Source organism: Mustela putorius, unplaced genomic scaffold, assembly GCF_011764305.1.
Source record: "Mustela putorius furo isolate JIRA1106 unplaced genomic scaffold, ASM1176430v1.1 tig00000145_pilon_pilon_pilon, whole genome shotgun sequence".
Classification (NCBI taxonomy): domain Eukaryota; kingdom Metazoa; phylum Chordata; class Mammalia; order Carnivora; family Mustelidae; genus Mustela; species Mustela putorius.
Window position 1 is genome coordinate 15100553 of NW_025421294.1, and position 26806 is coordinate 15127358.

Sequence of the window (26806 nt, forward strand, 5' to 3'; positions counted from 1 at the left end):
ACAGAGAGTGGAGGGGGGGAGGGGTCAGGAAAGCCTCAGACAATGTAATACAGGTACCTGCCTGCTTCGAATCATGAACTATAGACTCCAGTAAAATGAGCAAAAGTCTACAATTTTCACAATGAAAAAGATTGCAAGTGATTTTTAAAAAATTACACATAACAGCTTGCAGACTATTTCCCCGATGTTCTGATGCAGTCGTTGATTTTCCCCAAGCCCTGACCTTTCTCTGGACAGAGATCTGAATGCAATTTTGTGATCTGCCAGCTCATCTGTACTGGCTCTGGAGATGTTCTTTATGAAGCTTCTCTGGGGAAATTTTGGCTTTATTATTTTCTACAGAACCTCTTGAGATAGTTCCCTCAGAGAATAACACAGTCAGTAAGCAGACAAAGAAGAATAACACCATCTTGCTACTTACATAAAAGCAAAAGCCAACACACAAGCTCAGATGATAATGAAGAACAATTAAACCAGACTCTCACCCATAGAATTTATCAGGGGTCCAGAGGAAAAAAGTGGTAGAACCTAAAACTTTACATGCTTTATGGGACCTGGAGACCAACTGCAGAGAGACAGTCCAGTGGGATGATTTTGGGACCTTGATGGGATTACAAATGGCCACATGTGATCCTGAAAGTGGCTGGGGATACCTGAAGGATGCTAAGAGGTCCGAGAGGGGCTGAGTCAAACATGTTGTTTGGCTAGTTCTCCAGGGGGGGATGAAAGAGAGGGACAAAAAGTTCACCCGAGCACAGGGTCTGATCTACCCTCTGCCTGTCTAGCCAGAAAAGCAGTGTTTCCTTATCGACCAGGTTACCTAAGTCTCAGAATTCCAGGGTCAGGGAAGGGCTTCCCAGCACTGCTACCCAACAAAGAGATTCTTACTTGTGTCCTTCATGACCTCCTTCTAGCTTCTCCATTTGTCATGCTCCCTACTTCCTTCACCTGACTAGGGATTTAGAGTCTAACCAGACCACCTGCATCTTCAGACATGTTTTGATATTTCTGCCTCTGACCCTCATCTCCTGGGGCTTTTCTGTCCCTCTCTATTTCTGATATCCAGCAGTGGGATACTCCTCCATGGAAGCAGGGAGAGGCAGTATGTTTTATCTCAAACTGGAGGGTAGTCAGTTATAATGTGATTTTGTTCCACTACAGTATTACCATTTATCAGGTTAAGTGGCTCTTAAAAATTATTTTTATTGATTTTACAGTTGTATATAATTTTTAAAAGATAATAGAACATGACCAACTAGCATTTATTTTAATAGAACAGGACCAAGTACGTTTTATTTTAGGAAACTCATTATAAGATTTGCAAATCCATTAATTTACTTCACCACATAATAGAAATGATCTCAAGAAAAAAGAAAACACATTTGACAATATAGAATACTCATTCATGGTAAAAACTTCCAGCAAACTAGGACTGAAGGAAAACTTCCTTACTGTGGTGAAGGATATCTACAAAGAGCCAAAAGCAAACATCGTGTGCTATCTTGAGATCTTGAAAAACTCTCCCATGAAATCAGGACAGACAAGGATGTCTACTCTGTTCTCAGTGCAAATGCAGTAAGCATGAGTTTAAAAGGAACTGTTATTATTAGTTAATAACATTATTGCAAATATTGAAAATCCAGAATAATCTATAGGCCAACCTGTAGAAATAATCAGAGAATTTAGCAAGTTCACTAGATACAAAGTCAATATTCAAAATCAACTGTAGTTTGCTCAACAAGCAACAAACTACTGGAGAATAAAATCTGGGTAAGTAATTACCATTTATCATCACATCAAAAATATTAAATACCCAGGAATAAATCTAAAGATACATATGCTAGATCTCTACAATAAAAAGTGAAACCAAAGAGAGAAATATACAGAAAGGTATATAGGAAGTTCATGAATTGGAAGGTTTATTATTATTATTAAAAAGACCTTAATTCTGTCTGAATTAGTTTCAGCATAAGCCACTACAAATACCAGCAGCTTTTAAAATACAAGTTAACTAGCTGAGTGTGAAATTTATATAGAATTGCAAAGGGCCAACCACAGTCAAGATAATCCAGAAGAAGAATTATGTTACTGAATTCTGCTATCCATAGAAAGCTACAGTAATTAAGGTAGTGTGACAGATGTGTAAATGCACACAAGGAGATCAATAGAACAAAGTCTGCAAATCCACATGTATTTGGTGGGATGACTCTCAGCATATGTGTTACTGCAGCGCAATAGGAAAAGGAGAAACTTTTGTGAATGGTGCTGGGCTAATTTGATTTCCATATGGGGAAAAAGTGAATCTTGATCCTGGATTACAGATCTACATTTCAAAGCTAAAACAGTAATGCTCCTAGGAAACCCGTATGGGTAAAGATTCCCATACTACCCGTAAGGGAAAGGATGGATAAACTAGGCCACACTTAAATTCAAGCTTTTTGAGTGACTCCACACCAAAATAAAATAAAATAAAAAATTAACATCCTTGCGGATTGTAAAGTAACTCACAGATAGAGCAAACAATTTATATTCAAAAATGGACGAATGAGGGAAAAAAGGCAACCAGTAGAAAGATGTACAAGACTTCAGCACTTCATAAAAGAGGATTTAAAGTGACCAACAATTATATAAAAATGTGGCCAAACTCGTAAATCACCAGGGAAATCCAAGCTAAAACCACAATGAGAAGCCATTACCCCTTTATTGGCACACCTATGTGAAAAAACTGACAATACCCAATGTTCGTAGGTTTTTACAGCAACCTGAATTCTCAGACATAGCCGATGTGAGTATAAACTGGTACAACTTCTTTGGAAACCTGTATACCAGCTAAACCTACATAAATCCCAGGATCCAATGATTTAATTCCTATGTTTCCATCCCAGATATGGATCCTGCTTACCAGGAGATACAAACAAGAATGTTAATAACAGGACTATTTGTAAAAGTCTCACACTGGAAACACCCCCGAATACCCATCAGTGGAAAGATGTGTAAACAAGTCATGGAATATTCATACAATGGAAAATGAGAGAGAAATGATAATACATTATTGCTACCCATGAAATATGGATGGATCTCACAACACAATAAAACCATTTTGCATCCCACCTTTCAAAAATAACATCACTCACTTCTTGTGTGCTCCTGAAGCCAGTCCCTTTGATCCTTTGTCTTATTTTTTGGATTTGGCTCTTATCAAGTTCACAATATCTGTATCTTCCCAAGGCCAAGTTTGCTCTCAGTTTTCTCCTTATTCCTGACCTCTCTGCATCACTTGCAATAGTTAGCACCCCTTCCTTTGTGAAACAGCGTCTAGATTCTAGGATGCTGCTGTTGCCTGGTTTACACCTATCTTGTTGGCTAGCTTCCAGGCTGTTGCTTTTTGGTCCAGTTTCCTGAGTCTTCCTCGGTCAGAACTATAAGAGTGCTCTAGGTCTTTAGCCCTTGGCCCTTTTCTTGCTATTAACTTCTCTCCAGAGATCTGCCATTCAAGCCCCTGGTCTAAATAGCATCTACAAGTCGATTTTTCCCATATTTGTGTTTTGCTGGCCTTCTCCTTGGACCCTGGATTTCTCTTCTGAGCTTCAGACTTACTGCCTATGCAGCAGCTCTATTTGGATGACTAAGAGGCAGCTCAAAATGAACACAGCTAAAAAAGATTTCTTGATTTTCACAATGAATCCGATCCTCCTCAGATCTCCCCATCTTAGTGAATGACACAGTCATTCACCTAGTGGCTCAGGTCAACAGTCTGGGAGTCAGGAGTTATTTTATTCTTTCTTCTAGCCAAGGGGCAGGCATGTTTTCTGAGCAAGGCCAGTTGGACTCTCTCCCAGGACTTTGAACCTTGACTGAGTGACATAAGGTTAGAAAATTGATGGGAGCTGATTCATCCCAGCTGAGAGAGCCGTGAGGGCCTGTCTGTTAATTTCTGCTCCCTAGATTCCCAGAACTGCCTTTGTCCTTCACTTTCTCAAGACCTGCTACTCCAGCTTTACGTTTGAGACTGCAAGCCACTCCGTGTCTTCCCAAAGAACTTCTTAGCCTGATTTTAGCATTTTCTAATAGCTTCCTGTGTTGTTTGCAAGAAAGGAATTCTTTTTTTTTTTTTTTTTTTTTAGATTTTATTTATTTCTTTGACAGAAAGAGCACAAACAGAGGAAGTGGCAGGCAGAGGGTGAGGGAGAAGCGAGCTCCCTGCCAAGCAGGGAGCCTGATGGTGAGACTTGATCCCGGGAACCTGGGATCATGACTAAGCTGTAGGCAGAAGTTTTACTGAGCCACCCAGACGCACACAAGAAAGAAATTCTTGGCAATACTGATGAGTAAACAAGTAAGTGAATGTCTGCATTTTAAGGACTCAGTTTCCTGTCTATTAGTCCATCAGTTGGTCAGTCAACAACCATGTGTGCAGCCATTACTATGTATCGGTCACACGATTAACACTGTTCTTTGCTAAGTTCTTCAGGGACTGCTGTCCATTGTTCTCCACTTACCCAAGCTCATCAGAGCCATACTCAAGGACAACTTCTTCCAATGATGGCACTGGATCATTCAGGATAGCCTCTCCTTTTAAAGATCCTTAACGTAATCACATGTCTCCCTAAGATAACACAGCCGGACACTAAGATAAGAACTGATTTTAGTCAAAAATATATCATTGCAACAGGAATCCCGTAGTGTGAAGTGAACTCCACTTTGATGAGTACAGAAGTGACCGGGTGTTTGACAGGGAGGATGAGAGGATGGAGAGGGGATAAGCCAGGACCTGGTAGTCAGCAAAATGAAAGTTACAAAGAGCCTGAATGGAGTCTCTATGGGAAACTCATCTGGGTTTGTTAACTGGCACTTACCAAAGTTAGGCCCCTCCCTTCCCACAGAGGCGGGGAGATAGGCCCTGTCTTCAGGTGTTAGCTGGAGCAAACAGTAAATTCTCTTGGCAGCCTTGCATTTTCTCAAGCAGGCAGGGTAAGGGGAGCTAGTGTCATCCTAGGGTTGTGGCCCTGAGCTATTTAATAAACGATGTTAGCATTTTGTTCAAGTGTTTATAGACCAAGTTTGAGGCCTGGGCAAGGAGATGGTTGAGAAGAGCCCGGCCAAAATCTGGTCAAGAGGGAGGCCCATGGTACTCAGATGAGCACTTCAAAGATGGATGAGAGAAGCAGAGAGTTGGAGTCAGAGAGAGGTTGGAAGAAGCCATGTGGTTGGCTTTGCCGGTGGAGGAAGGCGCCTTGAATCAAGGAATGCAGGTAGCCTCTAGAAGCAGGAAAAGGTAGGAAAACATTCTTTTCTAGAGCTCTGGAAGGAACATAGCTCTGAGGACAGCTTCCTTGCAGCCTAATGAGATTGATTTTGCACTTCTTTTTTTAAAATTTTATTTATTCATTTGACAGAGATCACAAGAAGGCAGAGAGGCAAGCAGAGAGAGGAGGAAACAGGCGGCTTGCAGAGCAGAGAGCCCGATGTGGGGCTCAATCCCAGGACCCCGGGATCATGACCTGAGCTGAAGGCAGAGGCTTTAATCCACTGAGCCACCAAGGTGCCCCTGATTTTGCACTTCTGGCCTCCATAAGCATATGATGCTAAGTTCGTGGTTTTTAAGTGGTTTCATATTCTTTTGCTATGAAATTTGTAAAATTTATTTACAGTGAAATGCACAGATATTAAGTGTAGACTTAATGAATATTTACAAATCTATGCCCTGGTACAGGGCAGCAGCACAATCATGAGGATAGAGTATTTCAGCTGCTCCCAGAGTTTCCCGCATGCTATGTTCTCGTTAAACCCTGTATCCCATAGGTAATCATTTCTCTGATTACTTTTGTGTGTTTGTGAGCTTTCAGGACAAATGGAAATACAGGACAAAAGAAAATCATGTGCTAGCTATATTGTGAAAATAGCTTTAACTCCACGTACCACCAGTAGGCATTGTATGAAGCCACTAAGTTTATGGTAATTTGTTCCAGAAGCAACAGGAATACAGCTAATATAGCTGTTATTTCTATGTAACGTAATATGGATGTAATATGGGTATTTTTCATTTTCTTTAGAATGTCTGTATTTTCATATTTTATATAAAATGCGTATTTCATATTTTAAAAATTAATTAATTTTTTACAATTTAGAACAAACCCAAAGACTTCCTAATGGCCAGGCCAGCTCACTGGCAGGAGCACATGTCTACTCGGGAATCTGCTCCAGGGGTTGAGGGTATATTCTATTTGGAGTGAGGCCTCACTGAGTTTTTGTTTTAAGCCTCATTTTTTTTTTTAAGATTTTATTTTATTTTTTTAAAAGATTTTTTAAGATTAAGCCTCATTTATTTTTTTAAGATTTTTTAAAAAGATTTTTGAAGATTTTATTTATTTTTATTTATTTGTCAGAGAAACAGAGAAAGAGAGAGACCACGTGTGCACACAAGCAGGGGGAGCAGCAGGCAGAAGAAAAAAGAGAAGCAGGCTCCCCACTGAGCAGGGAGCCCGATGTGGGGCTCGATCCTAGGACCCTGGGGTCATTACCTGAGACTAAGGCAGCTGTTTAACTGACTGAGCCACCCAGGCTCAGTTGTCATTTATTAGGCACCTACTATGTGTGAGGTGTTTTAGAAACATATCCTTATTCATAGTAGTACCTTCTGCCCTGGGTCTTGCTGTTATCCCCAATTATGGAGGAGGAAACCAAGCAAATACACAAGGGAGTTTGGTCCATTCACACAGTTACCAAGTGGTGAAGCAAGGGTTCAGACTCACGTCCTTCTGACTTCAGGGCTCACCAAAAACCTGGAATGGGCCTGATTAAATGAGGGGATGTTTGTGAATGTGCAGGAAATGGCAGTGGTAGAATGGGGCAAGAGCAAAACCTGAAGCCTGGTGCCATCTCCATTCACTCTTTCCATTATTCATTCATTCATACATTCATTCATTCATTCATTCAGCAGAGATCTGTTGAATGCTTACTGTGTGCGCGAGGCATTATTGTGGGAGCAGTGAAAAAAATATACAAACATACCTGCCTCATAGAGTTGGTATTCTTGCGGGATGTAAAAGACAATAAAGAAAACAAGTTCCGTTTCCTCCCTAATTTGTAAGAGTCCTCTGTGAGGTCCATAGGAGGTGGGGATAGTGTAGCAGGAAATGCAGGGTTTTTGAAGCCAGACTTCCTGGGTTTGAGTCCTGGCTCTGCGAGTTCCTGGCTGTGTGGCTCTGGGAAAATGACTCAGCCTCTCTGAGCCTCCGTTTCTCTGGTGTAAAATCGGACTCATAATCCCCATCCACCTAAATTGTGAGGATGAGTAAATGAGACAACAGAGGCAAAACTCTGAAGTAACAGGATTCCGATGACAGGGAAGCCCTTCTTCTTTCTGTGGCCCTGGAGGCTACCTTGAGTTCTCATAGTTCATGATTCTTTGGAGAAACACTGGTGTGCAGTCCTCAATAATGGAGGCTGATTCCAGGGAACCTATTTGGCTGTGTTCAGTGGTCTGACAAGGACCCCCTTTTCCCAGTCCCGATACAGGTGGTCCTTTCCACTTACAACAGAAGATCTTGTCTTCTCATTTCCTGAAACCACACGTGGGCCCCTTCTGTTCCCAGAACAAGAGACAAGGGAGGGGGCCGCAGACCGCCCTGAGGAACTGTGTGTGCAGCTGCGGGCTTAATCTCAATTAACAAAAGCCACCTGGGGAACCGGGCTCTGCTGGGCAGCACTGGGAGGGATTTGTTTGCAGGCTCTGGGTTGCCAAGGCTTTGTGAGCAGCCCTCAGGGAGGGACTCGCAGGGAGATTTTATTTGCTTTTCCTGGATGCCAGCCCTGTCAGGCAGCCTTTGCTTTATAACGCGGCCTACATCCGACGATTGTGTTCCTGAGTGGGGTCAGGTTCCCCGTGGCTGGGGAGGTTCAATTTTAATTCAAAATATGCTTTCACCCTTAACTCAGCTGGCCCAGACGAAGACACACACACACACACACACACACACACACACACACAGACTCCCGTTCTACTTAGTCCTTCATGCCCTCTCACACTCAATACATTTATTATATTCTTTGATTAACAGCAGCTTCTCAAGGTTACTGGAAATGTGGGGTCCATCAGGGGCTCTGCCCACTACTGCTCATCCCCACGTCGCCCCCACTCTGGGGCTGCATTACAGTGAGGGTTGCCAAATTCAGTAAATAAAAATACAAGATGCCCACTTACATTAGAAATTTGGAAAAGGAATAATTTTCAGATCAAATAGGTGCCGCGCAGTATTTGGGACATATACTAAAAACAATTGGTTATTTTTCTGAAATTTAAATCTAATTGGGTGTCCTGTGTCTTATCTGGCAACCCTAATGCCACCTTGTTTATGTTGCTCGGTAAATAGAGCCACAAATGAGGGAACGAATGGGGCTAAGCATGATTAAAACCGGAAAACCAGAGGCAGCCATTTCTCTGGCCAGCACACACGGATGTGTTGGAAGTGGTTGTTTCAAGGTGGAAGAATTATGGAGAATTTTCTTTCTATGTGATTTTTCGGTTCTTCCAGTTGACTGCCATGTGTGTAGTTTTCACATAGCACATATGTATTCACACCTCTATACTACACACACACGCACACACACACACCCCAACTTCTTAACATTAGTGTAAAACCTCCTTAAAAGAAACAGTTTGTGTTTTCCCTCAGCCTGAAAACCAGAATTTTCTGAATACATCTCTAGGAGTTAGCGGCATTTGGAGTATCCAGGAGAGGACTACTGACCTCACCAGTATGATAGAGTATGCAAGAGGTACGTGGAGATTAAAAAGGATTGCTGTTCCATTATTAATAATACGATGCTTCTTAAGAAAATTGGCGCCTGACGCTTTGGGGATGTAAAGATAACTCTAGTTAAACTGAAGGCACAGGATCCTGATTAAATTGTACATAATGGAGGGGGGGAATCTTTGAGTCTTTGTTCTTTGATTTGCAGAATGAGGGTGGAAAACAAAAAATCACAAGCTCTTATAGAGAATGAGTAGAAGACTTGGCCCTCCCCCACCACACACACAACTTCCTGTGATGTTTTGAGGCTGAGTGTCACTGGAATTTATGTCTGGGGTGCCCACAGTGGCCCAGCAGGGATGGACATGTTCGGAATGCTACACCTTCGCAGAACAAGGAAGGAAAAGAACTCCCATTTATACGATGCTTGCTCTGTGTTGAGCATAGCACTGTATCTCATTTTGCTCATAAAAACAACCCAAGTTACACACATTAACCCCATCTTATAACCATGTGAGTTAAGAATGATAAAGATTCAGGCACCTGGGTGGCTCAGTGGGTTAAGCATCTGCCTTTGGCTCAGGTCATGATCTCAGGGTCCTAGGATTGAGCCCTGCATTGGGGGGTCCCTACTCAGCAGGAAGCCTGCTTCTTCCTCCCCCTCTGCTGCTCCCCCTGCTCATGCTGTCTCTCAAATAAATGAATAAATGAATAAAATCTTTTAAAAAATTATGAATATTGCTCACAGGTCACACCTCCAGAAGTACTGCAAGGTGCTCAATAGTTGAAGAGTCACTTACATTCCCTATGTTGTACTTACTAAGGCAGAAAGTCTTTATTAGAAGGAATCAATATGCTTTCTGACCATTTAAAAAAAAAGATTTTATTTATTTATTTATTTGACAGATCACAAGTAGGCAGAGAGAGGGGAGTGGGAAGCAGGCTCCCCACTGAGCCGAGAGCCTGATGGGGGGCTCAATCCCAGGACTCTGGGATCATGACCTGAGCCGAAGGCAGAGGCTTTAACCCACTGAGCTCCCCGGGCACCCCTCCGACCATTTTTATCTCAAGATTTGAATGACAGAAAGTTTTCTGCTATCCTTGAAGGATGCCCTCTCTCACTCAGTTCTCAATGTGATGCTAGAATTAAGGTGGGGGCGGGTTTCTTCTCCCTCCTCTGTCACTGTTACTGGTGCCCACTGTCCTGTGAGTTCCATGTGAGAGGGAAGGAAGGCTAGGCTCTGTGTCAGGCTGTCACCAAGTCCCTATTTGTGGCGCACCTCGTATTCCCTGCATTGATACCAAATTAGCAAACGGCAAAATCGGTAGACACCCACTTTATAAAAAAAGCAAAACAGGAATAGACTGAAATCCATTTTGCATATTTAGTGATGAGCGACCAGCGGTGTGAAAGGGGGAAATGTGAAATGTGGAGTATGTCCTTCTAAAGGGTTCCTGGTCTTAAAAGGAGAGAGTGAGTCGGCTGAGCTTTGGAAGAAGGAGAATGTGACTTTGAACAAAGGGAGGATGTGAATTGAGAGAACCTCGTCATTGTCAGGGTGGAGAGCGGGGAGAAGGCAATCTGGCGATTGTGAAAGGTGGGGAAGAGAGCTGCATGGATGTAACAGTGCGTGGCAGTGCTGTGAATAGGCCACTCTGAGCTACTGATTAAACACACCGAGCGTGGGCCACAGTTAGACTCCACCGCGTCTGAGGAGGGCATGAACCTATTTCCGGGTCACACAGAGTCGTCTTTTCAACTCTGGTTGTAGCGTCTTGGAGCGAACTGTATATTAAGTGAACTGTATTAATTAAAAATGGAGGGAGACAGGTTTTATGCATTAACTCTTCCAGAAAAATGTCCCCAAACACACAGTGACATTCCAAGTATTTTTCCATTAGTAGTCTCTGAATAAAGACTTTTTTTTTTCTTTTTTGCCTTTGCTAGTAGAAACTGCTTGGTATGCATATTTAAATAACAGTCACACTGAATTAGCTTTAGGAACAGGCTCTTAACATAATGGATGCATTAAAATGTAGAGGAAAATGAGAGAGCTGCATACAGCCCTCCACGCGTAAGAAAAGAGCAGGGAATAAGAGACAGCCAGTTTCTAGCCATTTACTAAGCCTTGGATTGTGATCCTGGCTTGGGGAGGAGACCACAGTTACCTAATGTCTAGCCACTGATCTGAGTTTAGCTCCGGCTCTATTAGAAGCTATTTGGTGAGAAAGGCAGCATCTGTCCTTTTCCAACTCCCAGGTGTATATTTGTGGACGCTGGAGAAGGCTGCTGCAAGGAATCCATGTCCACTGCCAGTCACTGTAGAGAGCAATGCTTTTCTGTACACGTTCCCAAGACCAACCTCCCCTCAGCCGCTGATGACCTACTTAGCACCCGATGTTGCTGCCCCACAACTAATGGTGGAAAAGTATCTAGTGAATGACAAGACATCTGAACTCGTTCTTTGTCAGCCTATTTAGCTGCCATGTTTTAAAAAATGTAGGGTCCTGAAGGACCAGGGAACTGTGACCAAAACAAAAAACAAAACAAAACAAAAAAGGCAAGATTTATTCATGACCATAAAACAACAATTCGTTTCATTTGAAGTCAAAGAAACCAAGGAGAACCAAAGCCTTTTGGGAAAAGCCTAACTGAAGATTTTGCACATGCACACCTGGAAATCCAGATGGGTTTACGGACCAGTGTTTGGGGGTGAAGGCAGAAATGGCTCCATTCAGAGAGCCCGTAAAAGCACTTACCACAAATTCACCAGGAAAGGGTGCTCCAGACCTTGCATGATCTGGAGTTCCTTGAAGACATTCCTCACTTCGTTGCGCTCCACACATTTCTGTTTGTTCATGTACTTCATTGCATACATCTTCTTGGTATCGTTCTTTTGCACAATGCAGACCTAATGGCACAAACCAGAGTGGGAGAGCAGTCAGGGAGCTGACAGATCACAGCTGTGGGAGACAGGACAGGAGGTGCTCAACAGCATGGCCTGGAGGCCTCCCTACTTGCAAATTCTCTGATGCTAAAGTTGCTGCTTAGCTCTGATTTCAGAGTAGAAAATCTCATTTTCTTCCCCCTGTACCGGGTCAGTTTGTGAATCTCTGCTTTCTCAAACAAGCCTGCCTGTTTTTTTGGTCTTTGGGTTTTGTTTAGACAGCATGCTGGAGAAAATAGCTGCTTCCTTGTCAGGAATTTTCCAACAACCAATGACACGCTTATTCTGATCTGAGTGACTGATAGGCGTGCGGCTGAACTGCCGAGCTGAACCACATGGCATCAAGAATTTCTCTTTACACCATAGTTGATAGAACCTAAAAGAACTTAAAGCACTGAGAAAGCACTGACCATGATGTCCATGTTTTGGGAATTCTTTTAGAGGGTCTAGATGTCTGATAAAGTGGACTGCAGATGATTTTAAAAGGTGAGTTCAGTATGATGTAAATATTCTCAAAGTATATCTCTATCAAGAAATTAATGATCAGGATTTGAATCTAGAAGTTTCTTGCAGAAAAATTAGCCTGGATCTATCTTTCATGGTAGATTTTTCAAAATAAAAACATGGTATAACTGGAGGGGAAGCAGATATTGGGCAGCTTCTTTTCCACATAAAAAGCACCTGGGTGGCTCAGTGGGTTAATCATTTGCCTTCAGCTCAGGGCATGATCCTGGGGTCCTGGGGTCGGGTCCTGCTGTGCAGCTCCCTGCTCAGTGGGGAGCCTGCTTCTCCCTCACTCTTTGCCCCTTCCCCTCCTCATGCTCTCTCTCTCTTTTTCTTTCTCTCATAAATAAATAGATTATATATATATATATATATATATATTTTTTTTTTTTTTTTAAAGAGTTAACTCTTACATTGACAGGATAAATGTTACCAAAGGTATGGGTACAATTAGCAACTGAGTCCAACATTTTGCAGTAGAGAGAGAGTCTTAAAAGAATTAATGAGCACGACACTGAAATAATTCTGAGAACAAGAGGTGTCCATTATACTACACAACTGAAACTGTAGTGAGCATTTTATTTTATTTTATTTTTTAATTTTTTTTAAAGATTTTATTTATTTATTTGACAGATGAAGATCACAAGTAGGCAGAGAAGCAGGCAGAGAGAGAGGAGGAAGCAGGCTCTCTGTAGAGTGGAGAGCCTGATGCAGGGCTCGATCCCAGGACCCTGGGATCATGACCTGAGCCGAAGGCAAAGGCTTTAACCCACTGAGCCACCCAGGCGCCCCTTATTTTATTTTTTAAAGATTTGATTTATTTACTTGACAGAGATCACAAGCAGGAAGAGAGGCAGGCAGAGAGAGAGGGGGGAAGCAGCCTCCCTGCTGAGCAGAGAGCCCAATGTGGGGCTCCATCCTAGGACCCTGGGATCATGACCCAAGCCAAAGGCAGAGGCTTAACCCACTGTGCCACCCAGGCGCCCCGGTAGTGAGCATTTTATGAAAAACCTCTCTGAGTTATCATTCCTTGTGGTCCCAGTAACTGAATAATCTGAACATTCTCAGACTTTGTTCGCTGAGCTACATAACCCTGCTGTTGGCTAATCATTTGGGTTCTCACCTTCCCAAAACTGCCTTTCCCAATGGCTCGCAAAATCTCGAAGTGGTCAAAGTTAACTGTAAAACAAAAAGAACAATGTGAAAGATTATCAGTTGCTTTTCAGTTGCTAATAAATAATGAAGATTAAGTGAAACCAGAGTACCCTGTTTAAAACAACATTCCAGATAACCTTAGGGTGCCCATTCATTTATTTAATAAACATTTCTTTTTTTTCTTTTTTTAAAAAAGATTTTATTTATTATATTTATTATTTATAAGTGTTTCTTAAACGCTTCTTACTCATTAATCACAGTTGGGGGATATAATCGTAGCAAAGTAAAAATGGAATATCTACCTTTACGGAGCCTGTTGTCTAGGCAGGGCTCCATATAGAGAGAGACACTTATAGATAAAATAGTCATAAATTAATGGACAATTAGAACTCCCACTAAATGTCAAAGAGAGAAGCCATGGGGCTCTAAGAGTACGTAACAATGGATTTCACATTAGTGGCAAAGTCAGGAGGAGCATCACTGAGCACTGATGATTATGGTGAGATCTGGTCCTAGAGAAATGGGACCAGATAAGAAAGATACCTTTGGCCCATGACCAGTGTGAGCGTGAACTTTCTGAGTGTTTTTCAAATGGGGTCAAGCCCCATTTGTGGGTTATGAAATAAATTGGGTGTTAGGAGACGCATCGAAAATTTAAACAAAGTAGAATATGTAAGAAAATAATAAGAAATGTCTCAACTGTAGGAAGAAATGTCTCAACTGCTTCTGAAACTTTATTTTGGTTTTACGTATGTGTGTAGGTAGCTATGGATTGGATCATGATAAAATATTTGGTATATATTTTTTCCAGGTGGTGGTCAAAATAACTTGAAAGACACTTCCATAAATTTTCTCTTAAGTTTCAAAGTGCTATACCCAAACCAAGGATTTCCTCACACTTATTACATGAGGCACAGTTCTATATTATGTACCACAGAGGTGTCAAAAAAATGACCAGGATTTATTTGCAAGTTCAAGATTTAATCTTGACCAAACCTAGTAACATAACACAGTGATTTCTCCACTAGGAGCCTAGACTAGAATGTTGCGATGACATTTTTAATCTTCAAGCATACAGCAGGTACCCAGAAAGCATGAAGTTCCATTGTGATATTAATCCATTTTGTGAACCATGTCTCTTTATAAGCCATTTTAAGCTTTCATGAAAATGATAAAAGATTAGATGCCAGGTGGCTAGTTCTACTAACGTAACTGCCTTGATTAATGTCTGGTCCCAGGAAAGTGGTAGGCCGGAAGTTTTAGAAAGAATTCATCTTATTTATGCATTTCTAGTCTGTTAAAAAGAGAACAGACTCCAGTCCAATATTGTGCTGTCTAGTGTCACTTCCATATCTAATAATCAGCATGGGGAGAAAGCCGATCACAGATTAAAAGTGGCTGGAAGAGCTCTTATTCCATCCTTATAGCGCCCCCCCCACTTTTTTTCTTTTAATTCCAGGGTAGTTAACATACAGTGTTGTATTCATTTTCAGGTGTACAATTCAGTGATTCAAAATTCCTACTCAGTCCTCATCAAGGTAAGTGTACTCTTAATCCCCTTCACCTATTTCATTGAGCCCCCCACCAACCTCCCTTCTGGGAACCATCAGTTTCTTCTCTAAAGACTGTTTCTTTGCTTGTCTCTCTTTTCTCTTTGTTCATTTGTTTTCTTCCTAAAATTCCACATATGAGTGAAATCATACAGTATTTGTCTTTCTCTGACTGACTTATTTCACTTAACATTATGCTCTTTAGATCCATCCATGTTGGTGCAAATGGCCATATTTTGTTCCTTTTTATGACTGAGTAATATTCCATTGTATATATGTACCACATCTTCTTTGCCCATTCATCTATCGTTGGATCCATGGGGTGCTTCCATAGCTTGGCTATTGTAAATAATGCTACAGGAAGCCTAGGGGTGCATATTATTCCTTTGAATTAGTGTTTTTGTCACCTCTTCAGTTTAGTTTGTTCCTATTTTATTATTTTTGGTGCAATTGTCATGAAATTTTTACATTTCTCTTTCTGCTGCTTCATTATTAATCTATAGAAATGCAATGTATTTCTGTACATTGATTTTGTATCCTGTGACCTTACTGAATTTAATTATGATTTCTAGTAGTTTTTTGGTAGAGTCATCTCTACTTTTCTATATATAGGATTATACCATCTGCAAATAGTGGAAGTTTTACTTCTTGCTTACCTTGGATGCCTTTTATTTCTTATTCTTGTCTGATTGCAATGGCTAACACTTCCAGTACTGCAGTGATTGAAAGTGGTGAGAGTGGACATCTTTGTCTTCTTCCTGACCTTAGAGGAGAAGCTCTCAGTTTTTCCCCATTGAATATAATGTTAGCTGTGGGTTTTTATATAAAGGCTTGATTATAATCACATATGTTCCCTGTAAACCTACTTTGTTGAGGTTAAATTATCATGAATGGATGTTATACTTTGTCAAATGTTTTTTTCTGCATCCGTTGAAATGATCATATGGCTTTTATCCTTTCTCTTATTGATGTGATATATCACACTGATTTGTGAATGTATCCAGAGAATAAATCCTATTAGATTGTGCTGAATTAATTTTTAACATACATTGTCGGATTTGATTTGCTAATATTTTGTTGAGGATTTCTGCATCTATGGCCATCAGAGATAATGGTCTATATGTCTTTTTTTTGGTTGTGTCTTTACAACAAAATTGTAAATTTGGGTTTTGGAATCAGGATAATCCTGGCTCCACTTACTGTTCCTTCTTAAATGTCCAGCAACAGAAACAGTAGTTAGGAGGGGGAAGCTCATGGAAAACACAGTGAGACCTCATAACTCAGACAAAATGAGAAAGAGATGAAGTCAGAATTATGGATTATTTTATCAACGCAAAACCATTTGTATTAGAGGCATATAGGATTTACCAATTGGGCTGGGTATCAAATAGCATATCCTCTGTGTACTTTGATCAATGAGTATAGTATTAACCAGCCGATTATTTATGGTTCCAATGGGCCTGCAGCCTGTTTTTGTCTTAACTATAAGCTAAGATCAGTTTTTATATTTTTAAAGGATTATTAAAAACAAAAATATGCAACCATATAAAAGTCTGTAATATTTACTAGCTGGCTTTTTACAGAAAAGTGTGCCAGCCCCTGAGATGAAAAGTACCGTTTTTGGAGACAGACTACCTGAGTTCACATCCCAGCTCCCACAATTAATAGTTGTATGATCTTGGCAGTTTACTTCTATGTTCTGTTTCTTCATCAATGAAATGGCATGGAAATAATATACATCCCATTGGATTTAGAGGAAGATGAAATGTGTTACCATACATATAGTACTTAGAAAATGAACGGGTACTAGCTACTTTCACTAGTACTCCTACTACCACGTCTTAGAGAATAGACTAATTCAGACTCCCAGTAAATACCATCATAAGCTGCTGTCATAACACATGAATATTATCAGCCAGCATGGGAAAAAATGGTGGTTGTCTGTCATTTCTCCACATCTGGGGTTTTTGGTAGTCGATGGTGTGGTGTTTTTGCAGTGTTTCCTCCCATCTCAAGCACAGTTAACCTTTATTGCATTAACTTGTTGTATGTTGTCCTGTATCTTGTTATACAACTTTGTTTCTGGTTCATGGAGAGGAGATCTGGTGCCAAGATGACATAAAGGTCTTCTAGAGATACTGCTAGACCCTGGCTCTGTGTGGGGCCTTGTAGGCAGTGGTTGAGTGTTGAGAGAGCAGAGCCTGGTTCTCACTTCCACTGACAGAGCTGGCCTGTATATTTGGCCTGTGGAAGAACAGACAGACCAAAAAGCTGAAACTTTCAATATCCTTATCTGCTTTGGCGTCTTGCTTTCACATGTGGCTGCTCACCTCAGTCTTAGAAAACATCCTATCAGTCTGGTGTCCTTAAGCTTGCCCGGAGGTGTATTAGGTTAACCGCCAGAGTTGAGTGGGTCCTAATGTTATGATACAACTTCAAACATTTTTTAAAATATCTAAACTAAATACCACAAAAAGGCTTATTTTTGAGTTTTTCTTTGGGTTAAGTGCACATTCTCCACAAATCAACCCGATGCAGAAATTCTATATGCACAAGAGATCTGTTTATGTGTGATTTGGTATGCATTTCATTTAAAAAAAATATTTTATTAATTTATTTGAGAGAGAGAGAGAGAGAGCACAAGCTGGAGGGTGGGGTAAAGGGAGAAGCAGACTCCCCGCTCAGCAGGGAGCCCAACATGGCCCTTGATCCCAGGTCCCTGAGATCATGACCTGAGCCAAAAGCAGAGGCTTATTCGACTGAGCCACCTAGGACCTGGTGTGCATTTCATTTTTATATCTCATTTTGTCCTCATGACAACCTTATGGCATGTGTAGCTAGGGGTGCTCCAGCTCAGAGAGATTAAATAACTTGCTGTGGGCATCACTAGTATAGTGATTAAATGACCCTGGGGTTAGGTTCTGAAGACAGAAAGTAGGGTGGAACCTTGGTTAGTCCATACAAACAACAAGTGAATATCCTCTAGAAAGGTACTGCTCTGAAAACCAAAGGAGTCCTTCAAAATTTCCCACAGAGTTTTGTCCTGCGTAAGCACTGAATGAAGCTCATGAATTGCATTTAGGTGCTCTTACATAGAAAACACTGAAATACGAACATCACACTCAGCTCACTGGCAGACTGGAATTGTTAGTCACGTGGAAAATAAAAGCAACCGAGGGGACAGTGGGTTGACTGGTATCACAAAACCACCCAAAGCCTGAGTGCCCAAGTAGGTGGCGCCAATCATCTAAGTCTGCTCAGGTACAGTCAGGTAAACTCAGTATACACCTTTCCGGTTCTGGACCCAGGCTCTTAGCCCCTTTCTTTCTTTCTTTCTTTCTTTTTTAAGATTTTACTTATTTATTTGACAGATTTCGAGTAGGCAGAGAGGCAGGCAGAGAGAGAGAGGGGAGGAAGCAGGCTCCCTGATGAGCAGAGAGCCCAATGTGGGACTCGATCCCAGGACCCTGAGATCATGACCTGAGCCGAAGGCAGAGGCTTTAACCCCCTGAGCCACCCAGGTGCCCAGGTGCCCAGGTGCCCCTTAGCCCCTGTTTCTGTAGCCATCTTTACGCTGTCACTACTGTCTATCCGGCCATCCCAGAGGCAGAATCAGGGGAAGGAGAGTGGGATTTCTTTGCCTCTCCTTTTAGAATCACATGGGTCAAATCCGCTTTCCCCAAGTCTTTCCCTAAACTGAAGCGTGATGACTGTGGCATGTGGTGCTTGATGCTTTTTCTTTCCTTTGTTTGGCTTTTCTTCCCATCTCCCCAGTCTCAGCATTCTTTGCAGTAAACAGAAGGAAAGGGGAGACTCTTTTTAGAGTTAGTGATACCACCCTGCCACTTGGAATTTGGGAGAATAGAAGGTAAACCAGACTCTTCCCACCCCCGCCACCTTTTTTTTCTATGGTTGAGGTAAAAATATTTGGAAAATATTTTATTTTTTCCTATTAAAAAAAAACGATTGCTGCCTAAGTAAATACCAAATCATGACCATATGCACAACTGTGGAGAACTGCACTTCTTGGTGTTTATGTAAATCTTTCTATTGATGAGGGAACAAGGACAACAGCTGTGTGTCCCCAGCTGTAAAATGGCGCTAATTAAACTTGACTCACAGGTGGTCTTGAAGATGAGCTTCTATACACCAGAAGTATAATGTCCGGCTCAATGAAAATTAAAATTACAAATGATAACACACAATTATTCGAAGAAAATTGAGACTTCTTCCCATTCTAAATTTTTAGTTGCATTCCCAGAAGGCAGCCTCTTTGAACAAATTCTGTGTATTCTTTAAGAGAATTTTTGATAGCAGGAGCAACATACTATCATTCCTATAGGAACATAGATTATAAGCTCTTTCTATACAGTTACATTCTCCCTGTTCCTTCATATATCATGTACAAATCTATAGCTAATTATTTTAAACAGCTCTTTCATATTATATTGTGTAGAATGTCCCATACGATTTTTAGCTTTTTGATGGCATTTCAAAGATGGTTTAATTATACCCTGTTATGTGGAAGACTAGTACAAACATCCTTGGTCAGCTTTTGTGCAAAGGCTTGTAAGCTAGCTCTGTGAAAGTAGAAATGCTGTTAAAAAAAAAAAAAAGGAGTCTGTGAATTTTCCAATTTAATAGACACTGTATTTCGCCTCTCAAAGATGCTGCACCAAACTCCTCTACACCAATAGTATGGAATAGTGACGTTCTATCCACCAGCTGACAGGTGAAGAAAAAAATTAATTATTGATTTAGTTTGTATTTCTTAAATGATGAGTAAAACCTCATATCTTTGTATGTGTATTGTTTCCAGAGAGCTGCCTATTCATAGGTGTATGCCTGTTTTTAGTGAGTTATTAGCCTTTTTGCTTTGCAAGTGTGTTTAAAATGTTACATAAATTAAGTCTCTCTTGAGCAAATCTTAGGAATATTTCATCCAGGCTGTCCATTTGGCTTTTAACTTTAAACATTTTTAATAGTGTAGAAAACTACAGTGTTACATTTGCGTCTCACGTAGTCAAATTTTCTGTAGTCAACTGTATTATTCTTTTCCTTTGGGGCTCCCTGGGTTTATGTCTTTCCTAGAAGGGCTTTTTTTTTTACTTCAAGACTGTTAAAGGCATGTACTTATATTTTGACCAGGCGTTGTTGTCCTGCTGTTTTAGTTTCCCCAACCTTTCTCTGCTTAAGTTGAAAGTTAAAACAATTGTTAATTTCCTTGTATGTGGCCACGCCAGTGGGATTAATAAGAAGTGGATCCTTTTGGGGCACCTGGGTGGCGCCTGGGTTAAAGCCTCTGCCTTTGGCTCAGGTCATGATCCCAGGGTCCTGGGATCAAGCCCTGCTTGGGGCTCTCTGTTCAGTGGGGGGCCTGCTTCCCTCTCGCTCTGCCTGCCTCTCTGCCTACTTGTGATCTCTGTCTGTCAAATAAATAAATAAATAAATAAAATCTTAAAAAAAAAAAAAGTGGATCCTTTTGAAGAGCTTTGGGAGAATATCATCATAAAGCAGGCTCTCCATATTTTGCTTAGGCTGGTAAAATGCCTTGCTCATGTAACACAATGTTAGATTCCAGTACTGTTCGGCTTCAACTGATGGCACATTAAGCCAGTACGTTCTGGAGTACCAAGATAAATTCTTCAAAGAATAATACTATATATCTTAAAAAAAAAAAAAGTCAAACCAAAGTCTGGCCTGACTTTTTGGTATACTACTTTAATGTAGAAATTTGCTGCTTAAACATGTCCCTGCTTTGGGCTGTGATTCTCTAAAGGCAAAGGTAATTCACCATGAAAACAGTTCTTGCTTAGCTGGCTACAGGTCCCCCTTCTTCCTTCCAGTCTTGGAAGAACATGGAGATTTGGTTACCCCCTAGTATAGCAGAAGAGACACTGAGGTGGAGTAGAGATGCAAATAGAAATTGCTCAGTGAACTCAGTCTGTGTTCGCTGACATTTACTGATGGCTGACTCAGTGGGAGTCAGGCATTGTACTAAGTGCCAGGGAGAGAGAAAGCCAAGGCTGCCTTCTTTATGGGGCTTATGGTCTAGTGGACAATAGAATCATCACTAATGGCTAAGATTTAACATTTATGTAAGGAATATCAGGCATTATGCTAAGCACGTTACCTGCACTATCTCAGTTTTCCTCAGTGCTTTGAAATAGTAGTACTACTATTGCCATTTTTTGAGATGAGCAAACTGCTGCGCAGAGTAATGATGCAGGTTTCCCAAGGCCACGGAGGAGGCGAGGGGGGCCGGGATGGAAGTCCCCCTCACGTGACTCCAGAGCTGTCCTCAAACACTGTTCACCGCTGAGGCCCATTCAACACAGATAATGATGCCCAAGAAAGAAGGATGGAGAACACTGCGTCAGGGAAAGACCTGGTTCTCCACGATGTCCATACTTCTGCTTCTCTCTTCAGGAGGGATCTCTCCTTTTCACAGATGCTCTCTCCCAGCACTGGTCTCCCCAAACGCATGCGTCACTTATCAGTCACCTGCCCTGTGCCACACCGTGAGCCAGAACCTTCCGTCTGAGAGTTGGGACTGTGACCAGCATGACTGTAATCTACATATTCATGTTCATGTAGGACTTTCTGGTGTGGAAAAGCATGCTTCCCATTATATTACTAGGCTTTCCCAACATGAGATCAGAACTGGCCAAATGTTAAAAAAAAAAGTATGTGGGGAGGAGACAGGTCAGTGGGTCAAAGGCAATAAAGAATCAAGCTGACATCGAATAAAATAGTCTCACAAGATAAAGGGGAAGTCCTGATGCCTTAAAGTGTAGGGATCTATATTCATACAGGTCCTACTTTGGTTACTGATTAGGCATCCCAAATATTCTGCCAGTGATTTGATTTTTCATTTTTACTTTTTTTAGCCAAACGAATAAAGTTCCAACTAAAGTAAGTCCTGCTGTAGGGAGATCACAGTGTCATGGGATGGAAAGCAGGGACAGCCAACTAGTCCAGACAACATAGCGAAACATCCAAGGGGAGATGATTAGGAAGAGCAAGGTGTTGCAAAAGGACTTGCTCTTAGGACTCTTTCCTCTAGATTTTCTTCATTTTTACACCTGCATTGCATTGGAGTATCAAGAAGATAATTTCCCAGGAAAAGAAATGAAACACACATGTGCCTAACTGCATGATAAAGTAATATATATGTATTAAGAGTCATACATGGTTCCACAGTGTTTCCCAGCTGTGTCTTTCTGTTAGAATCACACAGTACACACTTTCAAAAATGCAGATTCGGGGGCCTCCTCTAAGTCAGGCTCTGGAGGCTGAACCAGGGAATTCGTATTTTAGTCAGCTTCCTGGGGGATTTTGATGGAAACTGCCTGGAGCAGAGTGTGGGTCTTGATTTAGGAACTCCTACTCTGTACAGTAAAAGCCACAGGAGTGGCTCCTTCTGGAGAAGATAAAAGAGCATCTATACCCCAACCTTCATAGCAGCAATGGCCACAATTGCCAAACTGTGGAAAGAGCCAGGATGCCCTTCAACAGATGAATGGATAAAGAAGATATGGTCTATATATACAATGGAATATTATACCCCCATCAGAAAGGATGCATACCCAACTTTTGTATCAATATGGACGGCACTGGAAGAGATTATGCTGAGTGAGATAAGTCAAGCAGAGAAAGTCAATCATCATATGGTTTCACTTACTTGTGGAGCATAAGGAATAACATGGAGGACATTGGGAGATGGACAGGAGAAGTTGAGTTGGGGGAAATCGGAGAAGGAGACGAACCCTAAGAGACTGTGGACTCTGAGAAACAAACTGAGGGTTTTGGAGGTGGGGGAGTGGGGGGTTGGGTGAGCCTGGTGGTGGATATTATGGAGGACACGTGGGTATTATGGAGGGCATGGAGCACTGGATGTGGTGCATAAACAATGAATCTAGGAACACTGGGGGGAAAAAAAAGAGCTTCAGGGAAGGCCAGCATTTTGGCAGGGGCTTGCAGAATGGGTAGGAGTTCAACAGCTTACCAAGCAGAGGAGGATAGGGACACCACACTTCTGAGTGACCTAAACCTTAGGGTGAGGACGCTCTCCATAGGTGTGTGTTGATTATTTAATTTTATTTCAGTGGCCTTAAACTTCCCCTTCCACCTTTGCCTCCAACGCCATGAATTTGAAGCAGATTAATAATGGTGTCTCTAAATAATTAATAAGCCTCTGTTGTCTGCACTGTATCACATCTTAGGTCAAAGCTGATAATTAAATTCATCATCTATTATCTATATACATGTTTAGGCACTGTCCAGATATTTTATCACCAAAACACTACGAAGTGGTAATATTAGTTCTACTTTGCAGATGAGTTACAGAGACCCAAAAAAGTTAAGTCTTGACTTGAACTTGTCTTCGTGTGGCTCTAAGTTCCATAATTTTAATGTTACAGGTAAGTCCTAGAAAGTTTATGATACAATATGATGGTTATGAGCATGAAACTGTGAGTCTGGGTTTTGGCTGTACTACTTACTAGTAATGAACTTGTTAGTCAGTTTACCTCTCTGAGTCTTTATTTCTCAACATTTTGATCCTGTATAATACCCCAAGGTTCCTATGAGGACTAGGTGCAATAAACCACATCAAAGGTGCTTATCAAGTATTTTTAGCAGACAGTAAAAATTCAATAAGTGTACCATCACTCTTCCTGGTTTTGTTACGGTTACTAGATAAATTACTTTAGTATCAGCCCAGAACATTGCTTGCTTTGCCATAACATTAGGAAAATGATGCTGAGTGTTCACATAGGACAAGCAGTGCCAAGAATGTAACCTCTGTGAAGGGAGACATTGGGCTCATCTGGTCTATCATTACATGCACACTGTCTAGAACCATGGTGGGCACAGAGAGTGGCCTACTGAATACACACTAAGTGGAGGAAGGGAACAAGGAAGCACCATCATCAAAGTTTTATGAACTATAGATGGCTTTAGAGGAAAAATTTTAAGGATCTATTCTTTCATGTAGATTTCCTAAGACATCATTATTTACAACAGGTAACTCTTAAGAAATGTGTTACCAACAACCTAAAATCAAAATGTTTTTTAATGAGGCAGGCAGTAGAGTAAGTCTCCACTTGAATGCTGAGATTTCCCGGCAGACATTATATTTACATGTTAAAACCGCAAGGATTGACTTACTCGGTCTTTGAGCTCAAAAGCATTGGGACCTGCCATTCTCCACCTTGGCAACCTTCCACCCACCAACTGTCCTAAGTGAGGACATGGTGGATAACCTCCCAGCGACTAGAGGATAATTAACAGCAGGAGTCAGAGAATATCTGCATGACCCTTGAACAGAAGTGTGAGTATTTCACTCTGTCACCAGAAAGGCGCCCACACGACACCAAAGACTGCCACAGCCCTTCTCAGAACAGAGGAGGGATCAGTCCCTCTTCCAAGTTTTGTTGTCACTTTGCCCATTTTTAAGGATGGACATTGCATGGTTTGCCAAAAAAGAAAGTAAAAGAACAGGGAAAAAAAAAATGAACCTCTGGTTAAAAATATAGTTCTTCCTGTGTTTTTTTGCAATTTCCCATTCATCAGATGAATGTTTCGTCATCATACTATGTTCCCAAATGGAGGCAGTCACAAAGAAAGGCTCACATAATACTGTTTGAAGACAGTCACAACAAAGTGGGAAAGAAACTAAGGTCACTTGTCCAGATGCTATAGTTCTGCTAGCAAGTCAAACCAACCAATATCCATTGAGGATCTATATGTGCATGACTCTGCTATACCCTTGGAAAAACAGAAGGAGCTTGGGACTAAGTCACACCCTCAGGAAACTGAGTATGACTCAGTCAGCCACATTTGTGAGAACATGTAACCTGTGTGATCAAATGCCCCTTGTCTCATTTGTATTTTATTTTCTGATAGTACCTTAGCAATCCAGTCTTCCATCTTTCCGGAATTAGATGGGATAAATAAATAGATATATAGGCAAATATGTAGACAGATAAAAGCTATTCAGTGTTGATGTTTGGTATGGAAAGAGGCTCTGTGGACCTTCCAGGGGCAGGGGCGGGATGAGGAATATAGTGACATGATAATTGTGCTGCTTCATTTTTTTTTTTAAAGATTTTATTTACTTATTTGACAGAGAGAGATCACAAACAAGCAGAGAGGCAGGCAGAGAGAGAGAGGAGGAAGCAGGCTCCCTGCTGAGCAGAGAGCCCGATGTGGGGCTCGATCCCAGGACCCTGAGATCATGACCTGAGCCAAAGGCAGAGGCTTAACCCACTGAGCCACCCAGGCGCCCCATGCTGCTTCATTTTTAATGGATATTTTGATCAGTGATAAAAAACAATCTGAGTCAGACAGAACTGCCTTAATATCCTAGCTCCCACTTATAAGATGAAAAAAAATTGGGAAATTTATCTGATACTTCTGAGTGTCAGTTCTTTGTTCACAAAGAAGATTATTTTTATATAAAACTAATATGATTTTGGAATTAAAAATACAGAACTAAGTAGGCAACATTAAGTAGAAAGAAGAAAAAATAGTTTGAAGATAAGCATGAATTAATATTTTGATTAATTTTTCTTAAAAAAATTTTAATTTTATCAAAGCTAGGTATCTTTATCTCTCTACATTTCTACACAATTTGAGAACCCAAAGAGTTCTAAAGGCTATTATAAAACACTGATTTTAGTCCTCTCACACCCTTGTCTCTCTCTCCAATCTCTCCCAGCTAAGAAGCTGACACTTAATACCTCTTCAAGCTAATGAATTTGCTAGTTCCTACCTTATCTTCTAAATAGCATAATTTTCTTTTTTCTTTTCAGTTTTGGGTATTACTTATTAAATCTACAAGATGGCAGGGGAGGATTTAACTCACCTTCCAGCTCTTGGGGTCTCATCCCAACGTGAGCCCATCTTTCCAAAGTAGTTATATTTGATGGAATAATTTCAATTAGATCAACATTCAGTATTTCCATTCTTATGACTATGGAAATGATACAGGCCATAGAGTAAACTCTATGATGGCTTTTCCTTTCTTGAACAGTTTTTGTTTTCCTTGCAATTAATAATAGTGTTGTTTATACATGTGCTCATTTTCCTATATCTTTTTTCCTAATTCAATTTCCAACTCTTCTCCAGTTGTCTAAATTCCCCTTAAATGTGTTCAAGAGCATCAATCACATTTCCATATTTCTGACAATGTCTCTCCCAGAGCCCTCTGACCTAACCGAATCTGAACTGGTGATCTCACTGCATAGGTGCCATCCTGGACTCACCTTGGCCACCAAGTTGGGGATCTCCTTCATTCCTCTACAGTGATGGATTTCCTGCTCGTTGCATGCACGGTCTTCCTCCCTCTTATTTTACTCCCTTGTTTTTGTGGAGGACATCCTCCAATAGCTTTGTAAGAAATATTGCTTGGGAGGTTAATTTTTGAAAACCTGCATATATGAAAAATAATTTATTCTCTTCATACTCAATTGAGAGGTCAGCTGGGTATTGAATTCTAGGTTGGAAATTACCTTCCTTCAAAATTTTGAAGGCATTGCCCTACTTAATTTCTAGCTTTTTGTGTCACTGCTGAGAAGTCTAAAGTTATTTTGATTCCAGATCCTTGGATGCAACAGTTTTCTTTCTGGAACCTTACAGGTTAGTATATTTGTATTGAATGCTTTGAAAGTTCATAATGATACAGCTTTTTTATTCTTTGTGCTGTGCATTGAATCAGCTCATTCATTCTGGAAATATGTGTCCTTAAGTTCAGGGCTTTTCTTTTTTCCCTTAAATTAAGTGGTCATGGTTTCTTCTCTTCTTTCCATCTTTTTGAGCCTTCTATTATTTAGAAACTGGAACTCTCAGGCTGGGCTTTAAATTTTATTTGTCCTGCTTTTTTCTTTCTCTG

At 41.0% G+C, this 26806-nt stretch overlaps 1 protein-coding gene across 2 annotated transcripts in view; it reads right to left on the reverse strand.

Annotated features, from left to right (window-relative positions):
- STK32A (serine/threonine kinase 32A) overlaps positions 1 to 26806 on the reverse strand; it is a 137278-nt gene that overhangs the window by 86275 nt on the left and 24197 nt on the right. For both annotated transcript variants that reach the window (XM_004744678.3, XM_013052335.2), the window contains exons 3-4: positions 13329 to 13384; positions 11514 to 11665 (exon numbers count right to left, since the gene is read on the reverse strand). In XM_004744678.3, the coding sequence (XP_004744735.1) occupies positions 11514 to 11665; positions 13329 to 13384 (208 nt within the window). The remainder of the gene's footprint in view (positions 1 to 11513; positions 11666 to 13328; positions 13385 to 26806) is intronic.